This window comes from Corvus brachyrhynchos, unplaced genomic scaffold (genome assembly GCF_000691975.1).
Source record: "Corvus brachyrhynchos isolate BGI_N302 unplaced genomic scaffold, ASM69197v1 scaffold53, whole genome shotgun sequence".
Classification (NCBI taxonomy): domain Eukaryota; kingdom Metazoa; phylum Chordata; class Aves; order Passeriformes; family Corvidae; genus Corvus; species Corvus brachyrhynchos.
The window spans coordinates 6,492,802-6,501,634 of record NW_008237681.1 but is presented as its reverse complement, the minus strand read 5'-3'; the positions used below and the strand labels follow the sequence as shown (position 1 = coordinate 6,501,634).

At 38.1% G+C, this 8,833-nt stretch overlaps 2 protein-coding genes across 6 annotated transcripts in view; one reads left to right on the top strand and one right to left on the bottom strand.

Moving 5' to 3' along the window:
- HACL1 (2-hydroxyacyl-CoA lyase 1) overlaps positions 1–8,499 on the bottom strand; it is a 21,126-nt gene extending 12,627 nt beyond the window's left edge. Inside the window, exons 1-6 of one of the 3 annotated variants that reach the window (XM_017732155.1) lie at positions 8,484–8,499; positions 7,677–7,781; positions 3,977–4,017; positions 3,344–3,424; positions 551–623; positions 1–42 (exon numbers count right to left, since the gene is read on the bottom strand). The exon at positions 1–42 is cut by the window's left edge and continues 33 nt beyond it. In XM_017732155.1, the coding sequence (XP_017587644.1) occupies positions 1–42; positions 551–623; positions 3,344–3,424; positions 3,977–4,017; positions 7,677–7,769 (330 nt within the window). In that variant the 5' untranslated portion in view covers positions 7,770–7,781; positions 8,484–8,499. The other 2 variants (XM_017732154.1, XM_017732153.1) reach the window with 2 other exon arrangements.
- BTD (biotinidase) overlaps positions 8,484–8,833 on the top strand; it is an 11,114-nt gene continuing 10,764 nt past the window's right edge. Inside the window, exon 1 of one of the 3 annotated variants that reach the window (XM_017732158.1) lies at positions 8,484–8,624. The gene's annotated coding sequence lies outside the window, so the exon portion shown is untranslated. Of the gene's footprint in view, positions 8,628–8,833 lie in introns of all 3 variants that reach the window. The other 2 variants (XM_017732157.1, XM_017732160.1) reach the window with 2 other exon arrangements.

Here is an 8,833-nt window from a genome sequence, read left to right as displayed (position 1 = left end):
TGGGCGGACAGAGAGCTTGTTGTACAGCCTGCCAGCTTCAACCTGAATAAAAGCAAAAAACCATTATGCTGATTTATCGAAGTGATTTGCTCATTTCTATCTCATTTCAATATGAGTAAAATGAAAGAAATACCAGATGAAAAACAACAAGGTGAAAACTTCCCCACAGAAAAATGCAGCAGCAGCTGCTGAAAACTGTCAAAACCATACTCCTTCCTCCGAGTACTCAAGTTTTTGGGGTTTTTTTTCCTTCCCCACAAATTGGTTTCTTTTCTTGGACATTTTGCTTTTGTCCATCTCAGAACAAACAAAGGTAATTTATACTAGCTGAGAACCTAAAACAGAGTATGAGTTCTAACATAAGTAGGGACAAAGACATTCCAGGCAATCTGCTGTATTTACACAATGTCAACCAGTAGATGGAGCAAATCAACAGCATTATAAGATCTGCTAGGAAATGTTAGTGTTAGGGATTGTTTTTCCTACAATAATGAAGAAACAACAATCATTTAACTGAAACCTTCCTGTAGAAAGTTGTGTGTCTGTGTACCTGTGGGAATTCTTGGAAAGCCCCCATGGTTTCCTGATTTCTGTCAGAAGAACCTCCAATAACAATCAAAGGCCTAGAAAAGTATATTAAAAAAAACAAACAAAAAAACCCCATAAGCATACATATATATTTTTTTTTATAATTGCAATCACACCTGTAAACTCTCCTTACAATCAAATCCTACTGCTCTTGGTGTGCTGTGCACCATTAGCATCCACAGATCTCTACAGGAATACATACAGAATACAGAAATGGATTCTAAATATCAGAATGTCAGCTGGTAGGCTCCCCAGCAGCTTTTGGGTCACCAGCTTTAGGATAACTTGGCCATATTAAGTGACTTGCACCATAGAAGCCCTAAAACCAAATCACATGGCAGGCAATTTTCATTCAAGTTTGATAATATAGGTGACACGGTGGTTTGAGGGAATGAAAACATCTAATAAGAAGTTAAAAAGCATTGACTGTCTAAAAAGTATTAAGACTTGTGTTTATAAAGGGTATTATAACATGCACTAGAACTAAGAAACAAGCTAGGATACAATTTTTCAAAAAGATTACGTTTTCCTTGTATACAATTTGGAACACAGCAGAAGTTAGCTGGCTGAGAGCACAACTCCCTGCATTTTGTTCTTAGAAAAAAAATCCCAAAACCCAAAGAATTGAACAAAAAATTAACATGCTTGCAAGCAGTCCTGATCTTAAATTAGTTCACGGCTATGTGAGGAAAGCAGTTTTAGTTTACAGTGAGGGTTATACATTCCACAGGAGCACATTTTTATTGTAATTTCCACAAAATACAAGAAATAATTTTCCTACGGTGAATGAAAACCTGTCTTTTATTCAAATTGTAGGTCAAACTCCTTAAAATGCTAAATGCTGAATCAACAGAAGAAAGATGTTTTATCAATCTGCTTATTCATCTGCACTATATTGAAATATTGGGTCAATAGCTTTCTAGGCTTTTTCTCTTAAACAATTTCTCTTCAGATACAGCCTTTCCTTTGACTGCATTTATCTCTATAATGTATCAAGCTGAAACACTTACAGAGTGTTCCATGCATAATCCTAAATTTAATCACCCATAAGACTTGGGGATATGTGTATCTAGATCCAAGCTTCATAACCAGGCCATTTCTCAGCCATAAATCAAAAAATCTCAGTTCTAATCCCCTGGCACAGCGAAATGAGAACTTCCGGCTGTATCTTACCTCTGTGAAAAATCGTTATGGGAAAAATGCACTTGGTGATCCCTCTACACATTTTATTCTGCTTATTCTCTCCCCTCAGCAAAATGATTATCACTATCCATATATAACAAGACTGTTTGACAGTGACAAAACCTATGTTCCTCTCACTTGCCTTTTCCAAATTTATTTAAATGTTTTAATGAACAAAGTAACTACTACTTCCCAATAATGAAATACAATTACAAAACTGGTCTACTGTTCAGAAAGCCAACTCCAACAGCTATATCTTGAAAAGATTTAGTTCTGCTCTTGAAATTTTACATAATTCTAACTAGAAAGAAGTTTTTCCCTCAAGGAAATCATTGTACTACTGTAACAATATTGTAAACATTTTGAAGAGCAGTGCTTATAAAGCTAGTGAAAAACAACACTGAGGCAGAAAGAACATTGACTATAATGAAACTAATAATGCTAAGTCTTACGGATGTGCAAGAGAAGAACTTCAGTAAACTGAAAAATATTTCAGCATGCTAGTGTTTACTCCAAATCTTACCAGCTACCACACACTTGTCTTTGGAGTCTATTGTCATAGCCAGACTGAGGTACAAAACCTTGCTCAGAATGAGACAGGACAGGAGGCAGCAGCATGGCAGGTAATTTGCAGCATGAAAACATCAAGAGGTTTTGCCCTTGAAAATGTATTTTGCCGTCAAAAATGTGTCCTGCAAATCCAGAAGTGACGTGAACACTTCTTTCCTATAATGAAACCCATGACTGTTCAAAAGCAAGGTTTCCATATGATCTTCCTTTTTTAGTCCAAAGTCACATAGTGACAGCTAAACTTTAGTCAATAACTCAATTAAAAAAAAAAAAAAAGAGTTCGAACACTAGAGGTCTTTTTTCAAAATGTCAGACTTGATTTGTTAGCATTCCCATTGCTGAGCTTCCCTCGTCCATCAGCCACTGCAAATTCAATGTTCCAGATCACACTGTTCTGGATCATTCTGTTCTGTGAACACATCTGCTTGGTATTGCTACAGCTTCTTCCCAAAATACCTCAGTACAGCTTTCTGAACAGCTTTCAGTGGCAGACCAGGTAAAGCTGTCACACCTCCGTGAAGGCTTACAGGAGTACATACTGTCCCTCTGTACCTCATTTAATTCACTACTTAATTACTGCTCTAAATGTCTGCGTGGGGGGGCAAATAGGGATTTTAACAATGCAGTTGTCAATTTATTCACACAAGAAATACAGTAATTCAAAGGCAGTATGAATTTCAATTTAGAAAACACCTTTAAGATGATCTCCATGATCATGAAAGCATACTAATATTGACTTCCTTTTCAAACACATCCATACAACCAGCTATACTGATAGATTTCCCAATATACACACAATGGGGTAGGACAAAAAGAAGAATTTTATCCATGAGAATACAGAAAATAAAACAAAATTAATTTTAAGCTTGATAAAGGAAGAATTTGTTTCTCATTATCTGAAGGGGGAAAAAAGTAAAATATTAAATACCATGGAGCTCAACATCTGAAACAAATAACAACACACAATTATTGGAATTTTAAAGGGAAAATGCAGTTAAATTACCAGCAGTTAATGGTTGCATTTGCTATCCCACCAAGGGCGTGTAAGAAACCTGGACCAGACACTACAAGACATACTCCTGGTCTACAGAGAAAATACAAAAAGAAAAAAAGAGAAAGAGAAAAGGAGAGTGAGCACAGGGAACATCAAATAAATAATCAACTAAAATTAGTAAGGTGCTGAAATAGAATATTAAAGTTTTACTCATGTCATCAAAATTCATGAATGGCTAGGAATTTGTACGAATGACTAAAGATAGACATGGAAATCAGAAACTATGAAGCTGTATCAATCCAACTGGAAAAGCAAGTGAACAATTATGTGCCACCCACAGAGAGGTGTGCAACATACACAGGCTTATCCTAACACAGCTCCTGACTTCTTCTATGACATTTGCTCCAACATCTAACATTTATATGCAATTTGGTAAACTTACGTTTGCAGTTTTCTCAACTGCACTTTATCAGCAGTTACCAATGAAGAAAGCTCACACTGGAAGAAGTGCATCTGATTCAACGCAAATTTTACTGCATTTTAATTCAGGTAGAGACACTTGTTATTCTAGGTGATGAGATAAAAAATGGTAACTCTTAACTAGTGAGCATTTCTTAACAGCTTTGCAGACTCTTTACATACCTGCCAGTCAAATATCCAACAGCAGATGCAGCATAACAGGCCTGTTGAAAATATTGGCGTTAATGATACAATTATTGTTATGTATACATTTCATGATATTTTGTACACAACTTTCAGCAAAAATAACGAAAATAAGTAGCTATAGATCCTTCCCTGACTATCAGGGCTTAAAAGTAAAAGCACCACCTCACCCTTCCCATTATAAGATGTCTACATAAAGATTCTGAAAAATCTCAAGACTCTTCTCCACTTCTCTCCATATTTCAGGCTCCTGTTTTCACAAGATATTACATTAGGAATATTTGGGATTCGAAAAACAAAAAAATCAACCAGATTAAAAAAAACCACTAAAACCAGGGAAGAAGAACAGAACAATGCCTAAAACTTCTGCTTTACACTGCCTTCTGGACTAACATGGAAGAGGGACTTGCAAGAGAAAGACAAGAAGCAGAAATCCAGCCATTCTGAATTGTATTTCAGAAACACTGTATTTCAGATATCAAGCAAAAAGTTGAAATCTCACACTGGGGACAATAATCAGACAATTTGGGATTGTCTTTTACAAGCTGTGCTGCTGAAATACTTCTCATTCCACTTTGGTACCACGCTTTGCTTTAGCCATGTTGACATTTAAAGAAAAATCATGTTTTGAATAAAAATGACAAAAGTGACATCTACAACATGTGTTAGCATACCTTACCAGCAGTGTTATTGCAGAGTATGTTTTTATACTATTCCTGTAGTGATATTGAACATTTGGATGTAAATTTTGCCTGGTAAAAAGACACTATGTGATCAAGCAGAAATAGAAGTTTACAGGTGACAACAGAACTCAAGAATTCACATGTGACATTGCCCACTCTCTCATATTTTCTTGCTCTTGTCTTGAAATCAGCAAGTTCTAACACTTAATGGGAAAAAACATCATTTTGCAATATTCTGTAATTTTTTTAAAGTAAGCTTCTGGCCTTAGAACCTACCTCTTTTGCTTGTAAATTGAACTGAGATTTGATTATTTAGTTATTATTGAGTACTCTGGCAATAAGATGCCCACTTTGGTTCCAGCTGTCGTTACTAAAGTGTTCTGGAGCCCTATTCCCTTGACAGCTGCAACAGCTCCAGCATATTGTATATTCACAACTAACTTAGGATACAAATATCAAGAAATTTCTTTGAATATGTAGTGATAATTATTATTAAAGATTAAGAACTAAACCTAAGCAATGTGTGTTGTTAACAAACAGCCATATAGTAAAGGGGGTTTTTTGAAGTTTAGAACTGATCTGGGTTATCAGTCTTCTAAGCAATCACAGCAATCTCTAATTACCCAGGGACAGATACACAAAAACACACCCCATGGAGTTGCAACACAATTTTTCACTGTTCAAAGGGCATACGGATGCAGCTGAATTGCTTCTGGCAAACTCATGCCATATTACAGGAGACTGGCTTATGGGCATTGGTAGTGCTACTTTTAGCTTCATGCTTCAATCAGGTGTTTCTAGTCTGCAGCTTTATGAGCTTTTCACAGAATCATTAAGGTTGGAAAAGACCTCCAAGATCATTGAGTCCAACCTGTCCAATCACCATCTTGTCAACTAGTCCGTGACACTAAGTGCCATGTCCAGTCATTTCTGAACACCTCCAGGGATGCTGACTCCACCACCATCCTGGGCGGAATAAGAACATAAGGATGCCAACCAACAAGTACATTGCTTGATTATCATCTTATCACGAGTTTTGTGCTTTAACTTGCTTATGGGCCCTATTTCCTATGAACACTACTAATTAAACTTTTACCAGTTTTACAGGGAAATCCTTTTGCTACATCTGGCCTAGAAATGAGGTAGAAACTCAACCCCTGGAAAAAACCCCTTAATTTTCCATATATCTTATATCATATACAGCTGCCTTCACCAATAAAGGAAGCAGCTGTATACACATCCTCCACAGCCAGACCACACAACTGAGATATTTAAATCCATGACATGAAAATATTGAGTATATCTTGAATATACTATATATAACCTTTCACCCTCTCCTCTGCTAAGCAATTACTCTATTACTCCCTGAGGATAAAGAAAAAACAGAAACTCTCATCTTCATTCATCCTTTTCCACTCCCCAAAGAAGAGAAGTCCTGACATTTTGACCTTAAAACAAGTATTTGCGTGATTTTTATTCCACTAAGCAAAAGCAGCTCATCATTTACACAGCAGAACATTTCTTGTCTCCTTCATCTAGTAAAAAGTAATAAATAGAACAGCATCTCATTTGGCAGTGCAAAGCAATCTTCTCTGCTCATTACAGACACACATGAGGTAATTAATTTTAATCATGTTAGTAACCACAGCTAAAACTAGAATATTTGCTAAATGGCCTACAGGAACATAAAGACTGTGCTGAATTCCCAGTCCTTTGAAGACTCAAATACAACTTTTAAACATGTTTGTATACATTTGCCTCTTTCAAATGTTACAGATTTTCCATAGAGACATACACTCCCCTAAATGCTCACATTCCAATATAAGAATGTAAGGATTACAGAGCAAAACCATACAGCTCACAACCACCTGATTTAGGAGAACTACTGTTACAATAGTTTGTTGAGGACTGGGACTATCCAGAAGGTTATTAACTACATAAATAAAGGAAAACTGGCAACTGCTGTAGACCAGCTCCAAGTATGGAAAACAGCTGGTCCATCTGCCTCCAGTTCAGTAGCTAGCAGCCAGCTCCCCATCTAGTGCAGCAGCTCTTGAAAATGACGTACGAACCCAAGGTTATTATCTTCGACCTCAGACCACCCAAGAAATTACGGAGATTAAAAGAGTTACTACTGTGGGAAACCAAACAAATGCAGAACTAGCAGCATAACACCAAAATGCTGAGGAGCTTGACTCTAATTTCTGATACGTACACAATAAAGTTGAAATATTCATAAATAAGAGTCTAAAGATATGTTCATGTTTGATTTTGAGCACTTGGAAGCATTATTACTTTCTATGGTTTGCTGTTTTGTGAGCTTTTGAAACATACTTAAGGAAAAAAACCCATAGTTATTTAAATTGTCAGAACAAGTTTATCAATCAACAAGAAAACTTTCTTCGTTGGGCACTTAAGAACACCACATAGACAAGGAAAAAAACAGTAAAGAGGTAGGTAATAAAGTCCTAAAAAGAATTAAAATACTACCAATTGGAGTGGGAACAATAACATTGTCCCAGTTTGGAAGGGAAGACATCAGTAAAAGAAAATAGTAAAAAAAATTAAGGAAGAAGAATATTGGGAAGTGTGTAGAAAGCTACAGAAAACAAAAAGCCTTGGATGCGCATCTCAAAACCTAGCAGATAAAATCTGAAAATATATCACTTGAAGGAGATGACTTTGGTAATATTTTTCTTCTCTATCACATGCTGTCTTTAAATTATTTTTGCTTTCTTTTTTTCCTATCTTTGCTCCCTTATTGGAGAATGGCATTTTTAAATTAAAGATGCAATTCCCTTTGGAGGGGTCACTTTAAAATGGAACTGGGAAAAGAAGGGCACAAAGAAATACTCAAACCAATGCACCATTATTCCAAAATAACAGTGGCTGCTTTTGTACAGGTTCTTTAAAGGAACATTCAGAGACCACATTCTTTCTAGTAAGAAAACTTAAGCTGGGTTTCATTCCATTGTAAAACACAGATATATACTTACAGCTTGTTCGTTTCTCATTCCCACATATTTTATTCCAACTGCCTGGGCTGCAATTGCGATTTCAGTGACTGGAATACCAACAATGCCAAACATGTATTCAATATTCTATAAAGAAAAATGTTGAGAAAAGTCAGACTGTTTTTTCCCAAAAGACAGCTTTAATAAGCACATGCCAAACCCAGACATGCTAACTACACAGGCAGTCTAAAACCAAAATATAACAACGTATATAATCCCAGAGAAGCTCACAGGTCACTGTGGAAGCATAAAGAGCTGGCATCAGCTAGTGTTTGCAGCTCAGCCCTCTGTGGTTGTGAAAGTCCTGGATTTTGGGCGTCTACAAGCAGTGGGACAACTGTTCAGTACCTAGGTCAGTGTGTGTTTAGTGCTTTCTACTGACCAGTTCTTACCTGGGATATCTCTGCTATGTCACTTTCCTGAGTATGTCAGCTTCTACTCTGAAAATGCCTCATGGCACCTTGTGCTTTTACACTTTGACAGAAAATTAACGGCAAAAAAGCCCCAAGAAATGGCTGGGATAGTACCGTGCCCACAGAAACACAGAGAGAAAGATTACCACTGAACTACTTTTCTATGTTTCACAGACCAAACGCAAAGTCTTCTCTCATGACCCGTGCCAGGTGAGCAGCATCTCGAGTTTAGAGACAACACAAGAGTTTTCGTCACTGTGAAGGAGGGGCATCCAGCTGTCAGGGGAAGCCCCAAGAAATGGCTGGGATAGTACCGTGCCCACAGAAACACAGAGAGAAAGATTACCACTGAACTACTTTTCTATGTTTCACAGACCAAACGCAAAGTCTTCTCTCATGACCCGTGCCAGGTGAGCAGCATCTCGAGTTTAGAGACAACACAAGAGTTTTCGTCACTGTGAAGGAGGGGCATCCAGCTGTCAGGGGAAGAGCCGCAGAGGACCCTCGGCATTGCTTGGTGGTAACGGGGGCATCGGCTGAGCTCGGGAACGGGGCAGGCTCGGCAGACGAAGGGAATCAGTGCCGGCCTGGGGAACGCCGCCCCGGGGTCAGCAGCTCGGGGCTGCCCCGGCGGCACCAGGGCCGGGCCGTTCCCGGGGCTGTGCGGCGGAACCTCCTTCCTTCCCTCCCTCCCACAGAGCGGCGGGGGCACGCCCCTCCCCCCCC